The 23,733-nt window shown below is 41.1% G+C and overlaps 1 protein-coding gene across 2 annotated transcripts in view; it reads right to left on the bottom strand.

Annotated features, from left to right (window-relative positions):
• Positions 1-23,733, bottom strand: part of LOC139545124 (protein patched homolog 1-like) — a 176,514-nt gene that overhangs the window by 110,848 nt on the left and 41,933 nt on the right. For both annotated transcript variants that reach the window (XM_071352539.1, XM_071352540.1), the window contains exons 3-7: positions 13,869-14,058; positions 13,625-13,694; positions 13,260-13,351; positions 9,996-10,197; positions 6,136-6,257 (exon numbers count right to left, since the gene is read on the bottom strand). In XM_071352539.1, coding sequence (XP_071208640.1) covers positions 6,136-6,257; positions 9,996-10,197; positions 13,260-13,351; positions 13,625-13,694; positions 13,869-14,058 — 676 coding nt within the window. The remainder of the gene's footprint in view (positions 1-6,135; positions 6,258-9,995; positions 10,198-13,259; positions 13,352-13,624; positions 13,695-13,868; positions 14,059-23,733) is intronic.

The raw sequence follows: 23,733 nt of genomic DNA on the forward strand, positions 1-23,733 counted from the left end.
GGGCTGATATTATTATTATGTTATAGACCCTGGACTGATATTATTATTGTTATTATGTTATAGATCCTGGGCTGATATTATTATTATGTTATAGATCCTGGGCTGATATGATTATTGTTTTTATGTTATAGATCCTGGGCTGATATTATTATTGTTATTATGTTATAGACCCTGGGCTGATATTATTATTATGTTATAGATCCTGGGCTGATATTATTATTATGTTATAGACCCTGGACTGATATTATTATTGTTATTATGTTATAGATCCTGGGCTGATATTATTATTATGTTATAGATCCTGGGCTGATATTATTATTATGTTATAGACCCTGGACTGATATTATTATTGTTATTATGTTATAGACCCTGGACTGATATTATTATTGTTATTATGTTATAGACCCTGGACTGATATTATTATTATGTTATAGATCCTGGGCTGATATTATTACTGTTATTATGTTATAGATCCTGGGCTGATATTATTATTATGTTATAGATCCTGGGCTGATATTATTATTATGTTATAGACCCTGGACTGATATTATTATTGTTATTATGTTATAGATCCTGGGCTGATATTATTATTATGTTATAGATCCTGGGCTGATATTATTATTATGTTATAGACCCTGGACTGATATTATTATTGTTATTATGTTATAGATCCTGGGCTGATATTATTATTATGTTATAGATCCTGGGCTAATATTATTATTATGTTATAGACCCTGGACTGATATTATTATTGTTATTATGTTATAGATCCTGGGCTGATATTATTATTATGTTATAGATCCTGGGCTGATATTATTATTATGTTATAGACCCTGGACTGATATTATTATTGTTATTATGTTATAGACCCTGGACTGATATTATTATTATGTTATAGATCCTGGGCTGATATTATTACTGTTATTATGTTATAGACCCTGGGCTGATATTATTACTGTTATTATGTTATAGATCCTGGGCTGATATTATTATTATGTTATAGATTCTGGGCTGATATTATTCTTGTTATTATGTTATAGATCCTGGGCTGATATTATTATTGTTATTATGTTATAGATCCTGGGCTGATATTATTCTTGTTATTATGTTATAGATCCTGGGCTGATATTATTATTATTATTATGTTATAGACCCTGGGCTGATATTATTATTATTATTATGTTATAGACCCTGGGCTGATATTAATATTGTTATTATGTTATAGATCCTGGGCTGATATTATTCTTGTTATTATGTTATAGATCCTGGGCTTATATTATTATTATGTTATGGATCCTGGGCTGATATTATTATTATTATTATGTTATAGACCCTGGGCTGATATTATTATTATTATTATTATTATGTTATAGATCCTGGGCTGATATGATTATTATTATTATGTTATAGATCCTGGGCTGATATGATTATTGTTTTTATGTTATAGATCCTGGGCTGATATGATTATTATGTTATAGATCCTGGGCTGATATTATTATTGTTATTATGTTATAGATCCTGGGCTGATATTATTATTATGTTATAGATCCTGGGCTGATATTATTATTGTTATTATGTTATAGATCCTGGGCTGATATGATTATTGTTATTATGTTATAGATCCTGGGCTGATATTATTATTGTTATTATGTTATAGATCCTGGGCTGATATTATTATTGTTATTATGTTATAGATCCTGGGCTGATATGATTATTATTATTATGTTATAGATCCTGGGCTGATATTATTATTGTTATTATGTTATAGATCCTGGGCTGATATGATTATTATTATTATGTTATAGATCCTGGGCTGATATTATTATTATTATTATGTTACAGAGATCCTGGGCTGACAGTATTATTATTATTATTATGTTATAGATCCTGGGCTGATATTATTATTGTTATTATGTTATAGATCCTGGGCTGACAGTATTATTATAATTATGTTACAGAGATCCTGGGCTGATATGATTATTATTATTATGTTACAGAGATCCTGGGCAGACAGTATTATTATTATTATGTTACAGACATCCTGGGCTGACAGTATTATTATTATTATGTTACAGAGATCCTGGGCTGACAGTATTATTATTATTATGTTACAGAGATCCTGGGCTGACAGTATTATTATTATTATGTTACAGAGATCCTGGGCTGACAGTATTATTATTATTATGTTACAGAGATCCTGGGCTGACAGTATTATTATTATTATGTTACAGAGATCCTGGGCTGACAGTATTATTATTATTATGTTACAGAGATCCTGGGCTGACAGTATTATTATTATTATGTTACAGAGATCCTGGGCTGACAGTATTATTATTATTATGTTACAGAGATCCTGGGCTGACAGTATTATTATTATTATGTTACAGAGATCCTGGGCTGGCAGTATTATTATTATTATGTTACAGAGATCCTGGGCTGACATTAGCCTTAATCTTTGTGGGGAGTAAAAGTGGCAGCAGCTAGTAAAGGTGATGTAGGCAGTATGCATCGTGGGTAGTGCCACTGTGGGCAGTTTCAGAGACGCAATTCCAGGTAGCTAAAAGCCCTGTAAGTAGCAGCAAAAATGCCATGCCCGCGGCACACCTAAAAATCCCCTTGGGCAGCTAAATAACACACGCATACTAATGTGAACACACACAAACACACATGCTCACTCAGACTCACACACACACGAATGCACATAAACACACCCACATCTCTAATTGTCAGTTCCTGCCAACCAAGCAAAAATACAACCACAAAAACAAAGAAATACACACTGTGTGTGTGTGTTTGTGTATGTGTGCACGTATATGTGTGAGTCTGAGTGAGTATGTGTGTGTGTGCATGTGTGTGTGTGTGTGTATATGTGTGTTTAGAGTTAAAGGGAACTATTGCCTGCCTACTTTAAACTGCACTTTAATTACATAATCTCCAGGGCATTTGTTAAATCACAAACAAATCTCCATAGTCCAGATCTCTCCAAACCATGCCAGGCAGAAAGTGCTTACTGTGCATTACATTTTACATTACATTTAAGTCATTTAGCAGACGCTCTTATCCAGAGCGACTTACAAATTGGTGCATTCACCTTATGATATCCAGTGGAACAACCACTTTACAATAGTGCATTCTGACCTACACTAAGTATTTGTCCCAAAGAGCATTCTATTTGGATGCACACTTAATGTTACTTGGAGTGCACTTGTTTATGTATACATGTACAGTATGTAGCCTGGCCAACTGAGTGTTAGTGTGTATTTTAAGTGGTAGTGTGTGTGTGTGTGTGTGTGTGTGTGTGTGTGTGTGTGTGTGTGTGTGTGTGTGTGTGTGTGTGTGTGTGTGTGTGTGTGTGTGTGTGTGTGTGTGTGTGTGTGTGTGTGTGTGTGTGTGTGCAGTGCTGTAAATCTTGCAGTCATTAACAGATTCCATTGAAATCTAAGAGCTCCAGCTGTTCCTGCTCAACTCTGGCTGTGCTGCCTGGACACTAGATCCACTATACACACACGCACACACACACACACACACACACACACACACACACACACACACACACACACACACACACACACACACACACACACACACACTCTCCCTCTCTCCTCTCTTTTTCCCCTCTCTTTATCTCTCTCTCTGTCTCTCTCTTCTTTCTTTCTCTCTCATTTCTATTAAATTTAAGGGCTTTATCGGTACGGGAAATGTTTATATTGCCAAAGCAAGTGAAATAGAAAATTAACAAAAGTTAAATAAACAAGAACAAATGTACAGTAAACATTACTCACAAAAGTTCCAAAAGAATAAAGACATTTAAAATGTCGTATTATGTCCAAATATAGTGTTGTAATGATGTGCAAATAGTTAAAGTACAGTCGTGGCCAAAACTTTTGATAATGACACAAACATACATTTTCACAAAGTCTGCTGCCTCTGCTGTGTGATGGCCATTTGCATAAACTCCAGAATGTTATGAAGAGTGATCCGATGAATTGCAATTAATTGCAATGTCCCTCTTTGCCATGCAAATGAACTGAATCCCCCAAAAACATTTCCACTGCATTTCAGCACTGCCACAAAAGGAACAGCTGACATCATGTCAGTGATTCTCTCGCTAACACAGGTGTGAGTGTTGACGAGGACAAGGATGTAGATCACTCTGTCATGCTGATTGAGTTCGAATAACAGACTGGAAGCTTCAAAAGGAGGGTGGTGTTTGGAATCATTGTTCTTCCTCTGTCAACCATGGTTACCTGCAAAGAAACACGTGCCGTCATCATTGCTTTGCACAAAAAGAGCTTCACAGGCAAGGATATTGCTGCCAGTAAGATTGCACCTAAATCAACCATTTATCGGATCATCTAGAACTTCAAGGAGAGCGGTTCAAATGTTGTGAAGAAGGCTTCAGGGCGCCCAAGAAAGTCCAGCAAGCGCCAGCACAGTCTCCTAAAGTTGATTCAGCTGCGGGATCGGGGCACCACCAGTACAGAGCTTGCTCAGGAATGGCAGCAGGCAGGTGTGAGTTCATCTGCATGCACAGTGAGGCGAAGACTTTTGGAGGATGGCCTGGTATCAAGAAGGGCAGCAAAGAAGCCACTTCTCTCCAGGAAAAACATCAGGGACAGACTGATATTCTGCAAAAGGAGGACTGGGGTAAAGTCATTTTCTCTGATGAATCCTCTTTCCGATTGTTTGGGGTATCCGGAAAAAAGCTTGTCCGGAGAAGACAAGGTGAGCGCTACCATCAGTCCTGTGTCATGCCAACAGTAAAGCATCCTGAGAACTGTGTGGGGCTGCTTCTCAGCCAAGGGAGTGGGCTCACTCACAATTTTGCCTAAGAACACAGCCATGAATAAAGAATGGTACCAACACATCCTCTGAGAGCAACTTCTCCCAACCATCCCGGAACAGTTTGGTGACGAACAATGCCTTTTCCAGCATGATGGAGCACCTTGCCATAAGGCAAAAGTGATAACTAAGTGGCTCGGGGAACAAAACATCGATATTTTGGGTCCATGGCCAGGAAACTCCCCAGACCTTAATCCCATTGAGAACTTGTGGTCAGTCCTCAAGAGGCGGGTGGACAAACAAAAACCCCCAAATTCTGACAAACTCCAAGCATTGATTATGCAAGAATGGGCTGCGATCAGTCAGGATGTGGCCCAGAAGTTAATTGACAGCATGCCAGGGCGGATTGCAGAGGTCTTGAAAAAGAAGGGTCAACACTGCAAATATTGACTCTGCATCAACTTCATGTAATTGTCAATAAAAGCCTTTGACACTTATGAAATGCTTGTAATTATACTTCAGTATTCCATAGTAACATCTGACAAAAATATCTAAAGACACTGAAGCAGCAAACTTTGTGGAAAATAATATTTGTGTCATTCTCAAAACTTTTGGCCATGACTGTACAAAAGGGAAAATAAATAAACATAAATATAGGTTGTATTTACAATGGTGTTTGTTCTTCACTGGTTGCCCTTTTCTTGTGGCAACAGGTCACAAATCTTGCTGCTGTGATTACACACTGTGGTATTTCACCCAATAGATATGGGAGTTTATCAACATTTGATTTGTTTTCAAATTCTTTGTGGGTCTGTGTAATCTGAGGGAAATACGTGTCTCTAATATGGTCATACATTTGGCAGGAGATTAGGAAGTGCAGCTCAGTTTCCACCTCATTTTGTGGGCAGTGTGCACATAGCCTGTCTTCTCTTGAGAGCCAGGTCTGCCTACGGCGGCCTTTCTCAATAGCAAGGCTATGCTCACTGAGTCTGTACATAGTCAAAGATTTCCTTAATTTTGGGTCAGTCACAGTGGTCAGGTAGTCTGTCACTGTGTACTCTCTGTTTAGGGCCAAATAGCATTCTATTTTGCTCTATTTTTGACAGCGTAGAAGGCCCTTCTTGCCATGTCTCTCAGATCGTTCACAGCTTTGTGAAAATTACCTGTGGCGCTGATGTTTAGGTCGAGGTATGCATTGTTTTTGTGAGCTCTTGGGCAACGGTGTCTAGATGGAGTTTTGGAACACCATTATTTTTGTCTTACTGAGATTGACTGCCAGGGCCCAGGTCTGACAGAATCTGGGCAGAAGATCTAGGTGCTGATGTAGGACCTCTGACTCTCTCTCTTTCTTACCTGAGTAGTGGTCCAGTCCCGTTCTTGGTAGTCCCCCCTACAATCAGCTCTTCCTGCCAGTGCATGTACTTCCTGGAGAGGCCATGGCAGCCGCCAGTAAGGATGCGAGCCAAGTCAAAGGGCTACAACACAACAACATAGTCAATGGGTCTGTGTCTGTATGGGTGTGTGCATGTGTACAAACAGCATATTATACATGGATGTGTGTGTCAAATCAAATCAAATCAATGTGTCACATGCGCCGAATACAACAGGTGTAGACCTTACAGAGAAATGCTTACTTACAGGCACTAACCAATAGTGCGAAAAAAAGGTGTGTGTGTGTGTGTGTGTGTGTGTGTGTGTGTGTGTGTGTGTGTGTGTGTGTGTGTGTGTGTGTGTGTGTGTGTGTGTGTGTGTGTGTGTGTGTGTGTGTGTGTGTGTGTGTGTGTGTGTGTGTGTGTGTGTGTAGGTAAGTAAAGAAATAAAACAACAGTAAAAATACATTTGAAAATAAGAGTAGCAAGGCTATATACAGACACCGGTTAGTCAGGCTTATTGAGGTACATGGATGTATGGTTAAAGTGACTATGCATATAAGATAAACAGAGAGTAGCAGCAGCGTAAAAGAGGGGTTGGGGGGGGGGGGGGGGGGGGCACACAATGTAAATAGTCCGGGTAACCATTGGTTACCTGTTCAGAAGTCTTATGGCTTGGGGGTAAAAACTGTTGAGAAGCCTTTTTGTCCTAGACCTGGCACTCCGATACCGCTTACCACGCGGTAGTAGAGAGAACAGTCTATGACTGGGGTGGCTGGGGTCTTTGACAATTTTTAGGGCCTTCCTCTGACACCGCCTGGTGTAGAGGTCCTGGATGGCAGGCAGCTTTGCCCCAGTGATGTATTGGGCCGTACGCACTACCCTCTGTAGTGCCTTGCGGTCAGAGGCCGAGCAATTGCAGTACCAGGCAGTGATGCAACCGGTCAGGATGCTCTCGATGTTGCAGCTGTAGAACCTTTTGAGGATCTCAAGACCCATGCCAAATCTTTTTAGTTTCCTGAGGGGGAATAGGCTTTGTCGTGCCCTCTTCACGACTGTCTTGGTGTGTTTGGACCATTCTAGTTTGTTGTTGATGTGGACACCAAGGAATTTTAAGCTCTCAACCTGCTCCACTACAGCCCCGTTGATGAGAATGGGGACGTGCTCGGTCCTCCTTTTCCTGTAGTCCACAATCATCTCCTTAGTCTTGGTTATGTTGAGGGATAGGTTGTTATTCTGCCACCACCCGGCCAGGTCTCTGACCTCCTGTCAGTGAAGACACCTGCCAGTTGGTCAGCACATGCCCGGAGCACACGTCCTGGTAATCCGTCTGGCCCCGCAGCCTTGTGTATGTTGACCTGTTTAAACGTCTTACTCACGTTGGCTACGGAGAGCGTGATCACACAGTAGTCCGGAACAGCTGATGCTCTCATGCATGCCTCAGTGTTGCTTGCCTCGAGGCGAGCATAGAAGTGATTTAGCTCGTCTGGTAGGCTTGTGTCACTGGGCAGCTCGCGGCTGTGCTTCCCTTTCTAGTCTGTAATAGTTTGCAAGCCCTGCCACATAAGACGAGCGTCGGAGCCGGTGTAGTATGATTCAATCTTAGCCCTGTATTGACGCTTTGCCTGTTTGATGGTTCGTCGCAGGGCATAGCGAGATTTCTTGTAAGCTTCCGGGTTAGAGTCCCGCACCTTGAAAGCGGCAGCTCTACCCTTTAGCTAAGTATGAATGTTGCCTGTAATCCATGGCTTCTGGTTGGGGTATGTACGTACAGTCACTGTGAGGGACGACGTCCTCAATGCACTTATTGATAAAGCTAGTGACTGATGTGGTGTATTCCTCAATGTCATCAGAAGAATCCCGGAACATGTTCCAGTCTGTGATAGCAAAACAGTCCTGTAGTTTAGCATCTGATTCATCTGACCACTTTTTTATAGACCGAGTCACTGGTGCTTCCTGCTTTAATTTTTGCTTGTAGGCAGGAATCAGGAGGATACATTTACATTTACATTTAAGTCATTTAGCAGACGCTCTTATCCAGAGCGACTTACAAATTGGTGCATTCACCTTATGATATCCAGTGGAACAACCACTTTACAATAGTGCATCTAACTCTTTTAAGGGGGGGGGGGGGGGGGGGTTAGAAGGATTACTTTATCCTATCCTAGGTATTCCTTAAAGAGGTGGGGTTTCAGGTGTCTCCGGAAGGTGGTGATTGACTCCGCTGACCTGGCGTCGTGAGGGAGTTTGTTCCACCATTGGGGTGCCAGAGCAGCGAACAGTTTTGACTGGGCTGAGCGGGAACTGTACTTCCTCAGAGGTAGGGAGGCGAGCAGGCCAGAGGTGGATGAACGCAGTGCCCTTGTTTGGGTGTAGGGCCTGATCAGAGCCTGAAGGTACGGAGGTGCCGTTACCCTCACAGCTCCGTAGGCAAGCACCATGGTCTTGTAGCGGATGCGAGCTTCAACTGGAAGCCAGTGGAGAGAGCGGAGGAGCGGGGTGACGTGAGAGAACTTGGGAAGGTTGAACACCAGACGGGCTGCGGCGTTCTGGATGAGTTGTAGGGGTTTAATGGCACAGGCAGGGAGCCCAGCCAACAGCGAGTTGCAGTAATCCAGACGGGAGATGACAAGTGCCTGGATTAGGACCTGCGCCGCTTCCTGTGTGAGGCAGGGTCGTACTCTGCGAATGTTGTAGAGCATGAACCTACAGGAACGGGTCACCGCCTTGATGTTAGTTGAGAACGACAGGGTGTTGTCCAGGATCACGCCAAGGTTCTTAGCACTCTGGGAGGAGGACACAATGGAGTTGTCGAGTTGTGGTCGGATAGAGTTGTGGTCGGATTTATCAAATGGAGGGCGAGGGAGAGCTTTGTACGCGTCTCTGTGTGTGGAGTACAGGTGATCTAGAATTTATTTCCTCTGGTTGCACATTTAACCTGTTGATAGAGATTTGGTAGAACTGATTTAAGTTTCCCTGCATTAAAGTCTCCGGCCACTAGAAGCGCCGCCTCTGGGTGAGTGGTTTCCTGTTTGCTTATTTCCTTATACAGCTGACTGAGTGCGGTCTTAGTGCCCGCATCTGATTGTGGTGGTAAATAAACAGCCACAAAAAGTATAGCTGAGAACTCTCTAGGCAAGTAATGTGGCCTGCAATATATCACAATATACTCTACTTCAGGCGAGCAAAATCTAGAGACTTCCTTAGATTTCGTGCACCAGCTGTTGTTTACAAATATGCACAGACCGCCCCACCTCGTCTTACCGTAGTGTGCTGTTCTATCTTGCCGGTGCAGCGTGTATCCCGCTAGCTGAATATCCATGTCGTCATTCAGCCACGATGTCGTGAAACATAGGAAATTACAGTTTTTGATGTCCCATTGGTAGGATATTCGTGATCGTACCCCATCTAGTTTATTGTCCAATGATTGCACGTTGGCGAGTAATATTGACGGTAACGGCAGCTTTCCTACTCGCCTTCTGCGGATCCGGACGAGGCATCCGGCTCTACTTCCTCTGCGTCGCTTCCTTATGCGAATAATTGGGATGTCTGCCCTGTGGGGTGTTTGGAGAATATCGTGTGAGTCCTGCTTGTTGTTGTTGTTGTTGAAAAAATCTTTGTCTAATCCGAGTTGAGTGATCGCTGTCCTGATATCCAGAAGCTCTTTTCTGCCGTAAGATATGGTTGCAGAAACATCATGTACAAAATAATTTACAAATATCGCAAAAAAAACACATAATAGCACAATTGGTTAGGAGACCGTAAAACGGCGGCCATCTCCTCCGGCGCCATTTTTCCATGTGTGTGTGTTTCTGCATCATGCGTGTGTGTGTGTGTGTGTACCTTGGTGGTGTTCTTGTTGGGGGCAGTGAGGGGACAGTCGGGGTCTTGGGGGTTGAGACAGGGCCGGTCCATGTAGCCATGTCCCACGTCAGCCTTCTCCAGCATCACCTCCCAGCTGTCTACCTGAACCTTCAGGGCCCGAAGCTCGGTCAGGAACTCCTTGGGGTCAAAGTTGGTCCACTGCAGAGGGTGTGATATGCCACTAGGAGTGGTGGGTAGACACAACTCCAAATCACAGAATTCCACAATCTCCAACATCAAACATACACTCCAGAAACCAACACTCCAGAACTCAACACTCCAGAGAGCAACATTTGTAAATCGTAGTTTCCAGAGTATAATGTATGATATGTATAATGTATGATGTGTATAATGTATGATATATATAATGTGTGATGTGTATAATGTCTGATATGTATAATGTATGATGTGTATAATGTATGATATGTATAATGTATGATGTGTATAATGTATGATATGTATAATGTGTGATGTGTATAATGTATTATATGTATAATGTGTGATGTGTATAATGTATGATAAATATAATGTGTGATGTGTATAATGTATGATGTGTATAATGTGTGATATGTATAATGCATGATGTGTATAATGTATGATGTGTATAATGTATGATATGTATAATGTATGATGTGTATAATGTATGATATGTATAATGTGTGATGTGTATAATGTGTGATATGTATAATGCATGATGTGTATAATGTATGATGTGTATAATGTGTGATATGTATAATGCATGATGTGTATAATGTATGATGTGTATAATGTATGATATGTATAATGTATGATGTGTATAATGTATGATATGTATAATGTGTGATGTGTATAATGTATGATGTGTATAATGTGTGATATGTATAATGTATGATGTGTATAATGTGTGATGTGTATAATGTATGATGTGTATAATGGGCTAAGTGATGTGTATAATATATGAAGTGTGTAATGTGTGATGTGTATAATGTGCGATGTGATGTGTATATTGTGTGATGTGTATAATGTATAATGTGTATAATGTGCCTGGTGTATAATGTGTGATGTGATGTGCGATGCGCATAATGTGTGATGTGTATAATGTGTGATGTGTATGATGTGTGATTTGTTTAATGTATGATGTGTATAATGTATGATGTGATGTGTATAATGTGTGATGTGTTTAATGTATGATGTGTATAATGTATGATGTGATGTGTATAATGTGTGATGTGTTTAATGTATGATGTGTATAATGTGTGATGTGTATAATGTGGGATGTGATGTGCATAATGTGTGATGTGATGTGTATAATGTGTGAGGTGTATCATGTGTGATGTGATGTGTATAATGTGTGGTGTGTATAATGTGTGATGTGTGAGATGTGAGATGTATAACGTGTGGTGTGTATAATGTGTGATGTGTATAATATGTGATGTGTATCATGTGTGATGTGTATAATGTGTGAAGTGATGTGTATAATGTGTGATGTGTATAATGTGTGATGTGTATAATGTGTGATGTGTAGAAGGTGTGATGTGTAGAATGTGTGATGTGTATAATGTGTGAGGTGTATAATGAGTGATGTGTACAATGTGTGATGTTTATAATGTGTGATGTGTATAATGTGTGATGTGTATAATGTGTGATGTTAATAATGTATGATGTGTATAATGTGTGAGGTGTATAACGTGTGATGTGTGTAATGTGTGATGTGTATAATGTGTGATGTGTATAATGTGTGATGTGTATAATGTGCGATGCGTATAATGTGTGATGTGTATAATGTGTGATGTGTATAATGTGTGATGTTTATAATGTGTGATGTGTATAATGTGTGATGTTTATAATGTGTGATGTATATAATGTGTGATGTGTATAATGAGTGATGTGTATAATGTGTGATGTTGATAATGAGTGATGTGTATAATGTGTGAGGTGTATAATGTGTGATGTGTATAATGAGTCATGTGTATAATGTGTGATGTGTGTAATGTGTGAGGTGTATAATGTGTGATATTTATAATGTGTGATGTGTATAATGAGTCATGTGTATAATGTGTGATGTTTATAATGTGTGATGTGTGTAATGTGTGATGTTTATAATGTGTGATGTGTGTAATGTGTGATGTTTATAATGAGTGATGTGTGTAATGTGTGATGTTTATAATGAGTGATGTGTGTAATGTGTGATGTTTATAATGAGTATGTGTGTAATGTGTGATGTTTATAATGAGTGATGTGTGTAATGTGTGATGTTTATAATGAGTGATGTGTGTAATGTGTGATGTTTATAATGAGTGATGTGTGTAATGTGTGATGTTTATAATGAGTGATGTCTGTAATGTGTGATGTTTATAATGAGTGATGTGTGTAATGTGTGAGGTGTATAATGTGTGATGTTTATAATGAGTGATGTTTATAATGAGTGATGTGTATAATGTGTGAGGTGTATAATGTGTGATGTTTATAATGAGTGATGTGTGTAATGTGTGATGTTTATAATGAGTGATGTGTGTAATGTGTGATGTTTATAATGTGTGATGTGTGTAATGTGTGATGTTTATAATGAGTGATGTTTATAATGAGTGATGTGTATAATGTGTGAGGTGTATAATGTGTGATGTTTATAATGAGTTATGTGTGTAATGTGTGATGTTTATAATGAGTGGTGTGTGTAATGTGTGATGTTTATAATGAGTATGTGTGTAATGTGTGATGTTTATAATGAGTGATGTGTGTAATGTGTGATGTTTATAATGAGTGATGTGTATAATGAGTGATGTGTGTAATGTGTGATGTTTATAATGAGTAATGTTTATAATGAGTGATGTGTATAATGTGTGAGGTGTATAATGTGTGATATTTATAATGTGTGATGTGTATAATGAGTCATGTGTATAATGTGTGATGTTTATAATGTGTGATGTGTGTAATGTGCGATGTTTATAATGTGTGATGTGTGTAATGCGTGAGGTGTATAATGTGTGATATTTATAATGTGTGATGTGTATAATGAGTCATGTGTATAATGTGTGATGTTTATAATGTGTGATGTGTGTAATGTGTGATGTTTATAATGTGTGATGTGTGTAATGTGTGATGTTTATAATGAGTGATGTGTGTAATGTGTGATGTTTATAATGAGTGATGTGTGTAATGTGTGATGTTTATAATGAGTGATGTGTGTAATGTGTGATGTTTATAATGAGTGATGTGTGTAATGTGTGATGTTTATAATGAGTGATGTGTGTAATGTGTACTCACGGGAGGTAGACCATTCCAGACTGGAGCTTGGCTCCCTCCCAGAAACAGTCCAGCGGAGTGATGATGAGACAGGGGTGGAGCTTTTCAATAATCTGACAGGAAAATGCAGACACCATGTTACCACTGATGCTATAATCAGTACAGTAGAACATCACATTATACTAACATCACATTATGGTTACATTAAATTATAGTAACATCACATGATAGTAACATCACAACAACTTCTTAATGATCTGATCGGAGACAGCAGACACCACGTTACCACTGAGGCTCTACAACTACTAATCACATTCTATCAGTCTGTATGAGAGGCAGTGTTTGGTGTAGAAAGAGAAAGACAAACTCAGTTCACTCATGCTTACCTGGTTCACAAAATGAGTTTCAGTATCCATTTCTCCTGATTTGTAGCATAAATGTTCCAATTTCCATTGTCTGAAATGGAGGCATTCAATATATCACTTGCACAACAGCTTTGAACGATCTAAAACATAATTTGTTTGAATGTTTGTGTGTTAGAGTGTCACCTGTTATAGCGGCGAACGTGCACTCAGTTGGTGTGTGTGTGTGTGTGCGTGCATGTAAGTACAGTGTGTATGTGTGTGTTACCTGTTAAAGAGGTAAACGTGCACTTGGCTGGCCCTGATGGCTGAGTCCAGGTGTTGCTGCAGCGCCTCCACAGTGAGCACGTTAGCGCCCTCCTGGCGCGGTGCCTGAATCATCAGCTGGGGACTGAACATGGCCTCCTCGCCCATCTTCAGACGTGTGTATTTCAGCTCCTGATTCACCCTGCCGCCCACTGCACACACACACACACACACGGTCAGTATTGTATGTACACACACCAACACATATTACATACACAACTTTCAGAACCTGGTCTGATGTACAAAAACACACAATATTCCACCTTTTATAACAAACTATAAAATCACATTGATGTATACATCAGCCTTCCTGAAAGAACAATAATGCATGTGATGACATGTCAGCCCCGGTTACCAAAATCTGTTCCAATAGCCTTAGAATGTCAGTACAGTGTCATAAAATGCCAGTCTCTACCTCAGTATTTGATCTCTGCCTCAGCCTTACAGAGACAAAAAGGAGGGAGAAAGTCGTTCTTCCGTCCCCTCCCTCCCTCACTACCTAGCATGGTGGGGCTAAGCCCTGTGCGTGAGCTCAGCTTCAAAAGCAGCCTTTCAGTACCAGCCATGCCTCTCTACCTCGCAAAGTCCTCCAAACCTGCTAGCAACCGCTTCGCTCTGACATACTGGTACATTTACATAAAGCTGCAAGATAACGCTATCCATTTGTTTTGGGGTGATTTTTCCCTATAGGATGAGACATCATTGTCTCCAGCTCTGCCTCTGAAGGACAAGTCAGACCAATAGAACGTTGGCCGTATGCTGCAGGTGGCCGTCCTATCACTCCTGACCAGAGAACATTGGCCATCAATTCCTGTTATTTTCCAGACAATTCCACAAGTTAATCTACTGCGTATGGCCGACGTCCATTAGCCCTGCTTAAAGCTCGAACCCCTATTTGGTGAAACAGCCACGTCCTTTTGGGAAATTACAACAACAAAGAAGTCACTTCCTCGATCATCACTGCATGCGTGATAAAACAGCAGAATATCTACTGTAATTGTTTTTTACAGACAGCTGCTGGACGCTCCTCTCCTCTTTCATCAGCAAAACAATAACAAAGGCGCTGGGGCACTGTTTCACCAAATGTGTATTGTAGCTTTAAGGCCAGACATCACTGCCTCTGTCCTCCAGAACGTTAGCTGGTGAGGTTGACACAGAGCAAAGTGTCTTTACCACAGATCATCTCTGCTCACCATTCAGCATTGTCAGACTAACATGATGTAGAATGTCAAGACATGTTGGTGTTCCAACAGCCATGCCACTGGCTGGCACATCGTTGGCTCAATTTCACTGGGACAACTTTGTGTATGCACACCTGTGTAAAAGTCCTTCCGCCAGTGTGTGTTTGATGAAAATATGCGCCAAGTGCAGTCATCTCTGTGTGTGTGCGTGTGTGTGTGTGTGTGCGTGTGTGTTTGTCTCTCTCTCTCTCTCTCTCTCTCTCTCTCTCTCTCTCTCTCTCTCTCTCTCTCTCTCTCTCTCTCTCTCTCTCTCTCTCTCTCTCTCTCGCGAACATACAAAGTTCTGTGAGAGAGCCTTGCTGAGAAAGCTGTGTGAAAATCTGTTACGTTTTATATGCTATAAACCAATTTAACAATTGTTCGACTACAATTCATGAAACAAACGTAGGTGGAATATTGTCAGCATATTGTAATCGTGTTAAAGTTAAGCATGCTAATCTGTCCGGGCCAGACCACTCAGGCAGACCAGAGAGCAACATGGAGGGAGGGGGCCATGTCTGGCCATATTAGGGAAACAGACTAGACTTCTTTTTTTCAATCGACCCAAACACAGCGCCCCCATCTGATCTGGTTTGAGTGCGTGCTTAGAATCGCCATTATTAATAGCAGGCCTGAGTTAACCAAAGACGGGCGGTGACATGCTTTTTACTGCTCACTCCCTCTTCTCCCCTCATCTACCACACACCTACAGTGGGGAGAACAAGTATTTGATACACTGCCGATTTTGCAGGTTTTCCTACTTACAAAGCATGTAGAGGTCTGTAATTTTTATCATAGGTACACTTCAACTGTGAGAGACGGAATCTAAAACAAAAATCCAGAAAATCACATTGTATGATTTTTAAGTAATTAATTTGCATTTTATTGCATGACATAAGTATTTGATACATCAGAAAAGCAGAACTTAATATTTGGTACAGAAACCTTTGTTTGCAATTACAGAGATCATACGTTTCCTGTAGTTCTTGACTAGGTTTGCACACACTGCAGCAGGGATTTTGGCCCACTCCTCCCTACAGATCTTCTCCAGATCCTTCAGGTTTCGGGGCTGTCGCTGGGCAATACGGACTTTCAGCTCCCTCCAAAGATTTTCTACTGGGTTCAGGTCTGGAGACTGGCTAGGCCACTCCAGGACCTTGAGATGCTTCTTACGGAGCCACTCCTTAGTTGCCATGGCTGTGTGCTTCGTGTCGTTGTCATGCTGGAAGACCCAGCCACGACCCATCTTCAATGCTCTTACTGAGGGAAGGAGGTTGTTGGCCAAGATCTCGCGATACATGGCCCCATCCATCCTCCCCTCAATACGGTGCAGTCGTCCTGTCCCCTTTGCAGAAAAGCATCCCCAAAGAATGATGTTTCCACCTCCATGCTTCACGGTTGGGATGGTATTCTTGGGGTTGTACTCATCCTTCTTCTTCCTCCAAACACGGCGAGTGGAGTTAGACCAAAAAGCTATATTTTTGTCTCATCAGACCACATGACCTTCTCCCATTCCTCCTCTGGATCATCCAGATGGTCATTGGCAAACTTCAGACGGGCCTGGACATGCACTGGCTTAAGCAGGGGGACCTTGCGTGCGCTACAGGATTTTAATCCATGACGGCGTAGTGTGTTACTAATGGTTTTCTTTGAGACTGTGGTCCCAGCTCTCTTCAGGTCATTGACCAGGTCCTGCCGTGTAGTTCTGGGCTGATCCCTCACCTTCCTCATGATCATTGATGCCCCACGAGGTGAAATCTTGCATGGAGCCCCAGACCGAGGGTGATTGACCGTCATCTTGAACTTCTTCCATTTTCTAATAATTGCGCCAACAGTTGTTTCCTTCTCACCAAGCTGCTTGCCTATTGTCCTGTAGCCCATCCCAGCCTTGTGCAGGTCTACAATTTTATCCCTGATGTCCTTACACAGCTCTCTGGTCTTGGCCATTGTGGAGAGGTTGGAATCTGTTTGATTGAGTGTGTGGACAGGTGTCTTTTATACAGGTAACGAGTTCAAACAGGTGCAGTTAATACAGGTAATGAGTGGAGAACAGGAGGGCTTCTTAAAGAAAAACTAACAGGTCTGTGAGAGCCGGAATTCTTACTGGTTGGTAGGTGATCAAATACTTATGTCATGCAATAAAATGCAAATTAATTATTTAAAAATCATACAATGTGATTTTCTGGATTTTTGTTTTAGATTCCGTCTCTCACAGTTGAAGTGTACCTATGATAAAAATGACAGACCTCTACATGCTTTGTAAGTAGGAAAACCTGCAAAATCGGCAGTGTATCAAATACTTGTTCTCCCCACTGTACATGGAACTGACCTACCTACACCTACATGGAACTGATCTACCTACACCTACATGGAACTGACCTACCTACACCTACATGGAACTGATCTACCTACACCTCATAGAACTGATCTACCTGCAACTCATAGAACTGATCTACCTGCAACTCATATAACTGATCTACCTACACCTACATGGAACTGATCTACCTACACCTACATGGAACTGATCTACCTACACCTACATGGAACTGATCTACCTACACCTACATGGAACTGATCTACCTACACCTACATGGAACTGATCTACCTACACCTACATGGAACTGATCTACCTACATCTACATGGAACTGATCTACCTACAACTCATGGAACTGATCTACCTACACCTACAGGGAACTGATCTACCTACACCTCATGGAACTGATCTACCTACACCTACATGGAACTGATCTACCTACACCTACATGGAACTGATCTAGCTACACCTACATGGAACTGATCTACCTACACCTACATGGAACTGATCTACCTACATCTACATGGAACTGACCTACCTACACCTACATGGAACTGATCTACCTACACCTACATGGAACTGATCTACCTACACCTACATGGAACTGATCTACCTACACCTACATAGAACTGATCTACCTACACCTACATGGAACTGATCTACCTACACCTACATGGAACTGATCTACCTACACCTACATGGAACTGATCTACCTACAACTCATGGAACTGATCTACCTACACCTACATGGAACTGATCTACCTACACCTACATGGAACTGATCTACCTACACCTACATGGAACTGATCTACCTACACCTACATGGAACTGACCTACCTACACCTACATGGAACTGACCTACCTACACCTACATGGAACTGATCTACCTACACCTACATGGAACTGATCTACCTACACCTACATGGAACTGATCTACCTACACCTACATGGAACTGATCTACCTACACCTACATGGAACTGATCTACCTACACCTACATGGAACTGATCTACCTACACCTACATGGAACTGATCTACCTACACCTACATGGAACTGATCTACCTACACCTACATGGAACTGATCTACCTACACCTACATGGAACTGATCTACCTACACCTACATGGAACTGATCTACCTACACCTACATGGAACTGATCTACCTACACCTACATGGAACTGACCTACCTACACCTACATGGAACTGATCTACCTACAACTCATGGAACTGATCTACCTACACCTCATAGAACTGATCTACCTACACCTCATGGAACTGATCTACCTACACCTCATGGAACTGATCTACCTACACCTACATGGAACTGACCTACCTACACCTACATGGAACTGACCTACCTACACCTACATGGAACTGACCTACCTACACCTACATGGAACTGATCTACCTACACCTCATAGAACTGATCTACCTGCAACTCATAGAACTGATCTACCTGCAACTCATATAACTGATCTACCTACACCTACATGGAACTGATCTACCTACACCTACATGGAACTGATCTACCTACACCTACATGGAACTGATCTACCTACACCTACATGGAACTGATCTACCTACACCTACATGGAACTGATCTACCTACACCTACATGGAACTGATCTACCTACATCTACATGGAACTGATCTACCTACAACTCATGGAACTGATCTACCTACACCTACAGGGAACTGATCTACCTACACCTCATGGAACTGATCTACCTACACCTACATGGAACTGATCTACCTACACCTACATGGAACTGATCTAGCTACACCTACATGGAACTGATCTACCTACACCTACATGGAACTGATCTACCTACATCTACATGGAACTGACCTACCTACACCTACATGGAACTGATCTACCTACACCTACATGGAACTGATCTACCTACACCTACATGGAACTGATCTACCTACACCTACATAGAACTGATCTACCTACACCTACATGGAACTGATCTACCTACACCTACATGGAACTGATCTACCTACACCTACATGGAACTGATCTACCTACAACTCATGGAACTGATCTACCTACACCTACATGGAACTGATCTACCTACACCTACATGGAACTGATCTACCTACACCTACATGGAACTGATCTACCTACACCTACATGGAACTGACCTACCTACACCTACATGGAACTGACCTACCTACACCTACATGGAACTGATCTACCTACACCTACATGGAACTGATCTACCTACACCTACATGGAACTGATCTACCTACACCTACATGGAACTGATCTACCTACACCTACATGGAACTGATCTACCTACACCTACATGGAACTGATCTACCTACACCTACATGGAACTGATCTACCTACACCTACATGGAACTGATCTACCTACACCTACATGGAACTGATCTACCTACACCTACATGGAACTGATCTACCTACACCTACATGGAACTGATCTACCTACACCTACATGGAACTGATCTACCTACACCTACATGGAACTGATCTACCTACACCTACATGGAACTGACCTACCTACACCTACATGGAACTGATCTACCTACAACTCATGGAACTGATCTACCTACACCTCATAGAACTGATCTACCTACACCTCATGGAACTGATCTACCTACACCTCATGGAACTGATCTACCTACACCTACATGGAACTGACCTACCTACACCTACATGGAACTGACCTACCTACACCTACATGGAACTGATCTACCTACACCTACATGGAACTGATCTACATACAACTCATGGAACTGATCTACCTACACCTACATGGAACTGACCTACCTACACCTACATGGAACTGACCTACCTACACCTACATGGAACTGATCTACCTACACCTACATGGAACTGATCTACCTACACCTACATGGAACTGACCTACCTACACCTACATGAAACTGACCTACCTACACCTACATGGAACTGATCTACCTACACCTACATGGAACTGATCTACCTACACCTACATGGAACTGATCTACCTACACCTACATAGAACTGATCTACCTACACCTACATGGAACTGATCTACCTACACCTACATGGAACTGATCTACCTACACCTACATGGAACTGATCTACCTACAACTCATGGAACTGATCTACCTACACCTACATGGAACTGATCTACCTACACCTACATGGAACTGATCTACCTACACATACATGGAACTGACCTACCTACACCTACATGGAACTGACCTACCTACACCTACATGGAACTGATCTACCTACACCTACATGGAACTGATCTACCTACACCTACATGGAACTGATCTACCTACACCTACATGGAACTGATCTACCTACACCTACATGGAACTGATCTACCTACACCTACATGGAACTGATCTACCTACACCTACATGGAACTGATCTACCTACACCTACATGGAACTGATCTACCTACACCTACATGGAACTGATCTACCTACACCTACATGGAACTGATCTACCTACACCTACATGGAACTGATCTACCTACACCTACATGGAACTGATCTACCTACAACTCATGGAACTGATCTACCTACACCTCATAGAACTGATCTACCTACACCTCATGGAACTGATCTACCTACACCTCATGGAACTGATCTACCTACATCTAAATGGAACTGATCTACCTACACCTACATGGAACTGATCTACCTACATCTCATAGAACTGATCTACCTACACCTCATAGAACTGATTTACCTGCAACTCATATAACTGATCTACCTACAACTCATGGAACTGATCTACCTACACCTACATGGAACTGATCTACCTACACCTCATAGAACTGATTTACCTGCAACTCATATAACTGATCTACCTGCAACTCATATAACTGATCTACCTACACCTACATGAAACTGATCTACCTGCAACTCATATAACTGATCTACCTACAACTCATGGAACTGATCTACCTACACCTCATGGAACTGATCTACCTGCAACTCATATAACTGATCTACCTACACCTCATATAACTGATCTACCTGCAACTCATATAACTAATCTACCTACACCTACATGGAACTGATGTACCTACAACTCATAGAACTGATCTACCTACAACTCATAGAACTGATCTACCTACACCTCATGGAACTGATCTACCTACAACTCATAGAACTGATCTACCTACACCTCATAGAACTGATTTACCTACAACTCATATAACTGATCTACCTACAACTCATAGAACTGATCTACCTACAACTCATAGAACTGATCTACCTACACCTCATAGAACTGATTTACCTACAACTCATAGAACTGATCTACCTACACCTCATAGAACTGATCTACCTACAACTCATAGAACTGATCTACCTACACCTCATAGAACTGATTTACCTACAACTCATAGAACTGATTTACCTTCAACTCATATAACTGATCTACCTACAACTCATATAACTGATTTACCTACAACTCATATAACTGATCTACCTACAACTCATGGAACTGATCTACCTACACCTCATGGAACTGATCTACCTGCAACTCATATAACTGATCTACCTACACCTACATGAAACTGATCTACCTGCAACTCATATAACTGATCTACCTACAACTCATAGAACTGATCTACCTACACCTCATATAACTGATCTACCTACACCTACATGAAACTGATCTACCTGCAACTCATATAACTGATCTACCTACAACTCATATAACTGATCTACCTGCAACTCATATAACTGATCTACCTACACCTACATGGAACTGATGTACCTACAACTCATAGAACTGATCTACCTACAACTCATAGAACTGATCTACCTACACCTCATGGAACTGATCTACCTACAACTCATAGAACTGATCTACCTACACCTCATAGAACTGATTTACCTACAACTCATAGAACTGATCTACCTACAACTCATAGAACTGATCTACCTACACCTCATATAACTGATCTACCTACAACTCATAGAACTAATTTACCTACACCTCATATAACTGATCTACCTACAACTCATAGAACTTATCTACCTACACCTCATATAACTGATCTACCTACAACTCATAGAACTGATTTACCTACAACTCATATAACTGATCTACCTACAACTCATAGAACTGATCTACCTACACCTCGTATAACTGATCTACCTACACCTCATATAACTGATCTACCTACAACTCATAGAACTGATCTACCTACACCTCATAGAACTGATCAACCTACAACTCATAGAACTGATCTACCTACACCTCATATAACTGATCTACCTACAACTCATAGAACTGATTTATCTACAACTCATATAACTGATCTACCTACAACTCATAGAACTGATCTACCTACAACTCATAGAACTGATCTACCTACAACTCATATAACTGATCTACCTACAACTCATATAACTGATCTACCTACAACTCATATAACTGATTTACCTACAACTCATATAACTGATCTACCTACACCTCATATAACTGATCTACCTACAACTCATAGAACTGATCTACCTACACCTCATAGAACTGATCTACCTACAACTCATAGAACTGATCTACCTACACCTCATATAACTGATCTACCTACAACTCATAGAACTGATCTACCTACACCTCATGGAACTGATCTACCTACAACTCATAGAACTGATCTACCTACACCTCATAGAACTGATTTACCTACAACTCATATAACTGATCTACCTACAACTCATAGAACTGATCTACCTACAACTCATAGAACTGATCTACCTACACCTCATAGAACTGATTTACCTACAACTCATAGAACTGATCTACCTACACCTCATAGAACTGATCTACCTACAACTCATAGAACTGATCTACCTACACCTCATAGAACTGATTTACCTACAACTCATAGAACTGATTTACCTTCAACTCATATAACTGATCTACCTACAACTCATATAACTGATTTACCTACAACTCATATAACTGATCTACCTACAACTCATGGAACTGATCTACCTACACCTCATGGAACTGATCTACCTGCAACTCATATAACTGATCTACCTACACCTACATGAAACTGATCTACCTGCAACTCATATAACTGATCTACCTACAACTCATAGAACTGATCTACCTACACCTCATATAACTGATCTACCTACACCTACATGAAACTGATCTACCTGCAACTCATATAACTGATCTACCTACAACTCATATAACTGATCTACCTGCAACTCATATAACTGATCTACCTACACCTACATGGAACTGATGTACCTACAACTCATAGAACTGATCTACCTACAACTCATAGAACTGATCTAC

This window comes from Salvelinus alpinus, chromosome 19 (genome assembly GCF_045679555.1).
Source record: "Salvelinus alpinus chromosome 19, SLU_Salpinus.1, whole genome shotgun sequence".
In the NCBI taxonomy this organism is placed as follows: domain Eukaryota; kingdom Metazoa; phylum Chordata; class Actinopteri; order Salmoniformes; family Salmonidae; genus Salvelinus; species Salvelinus alpinus.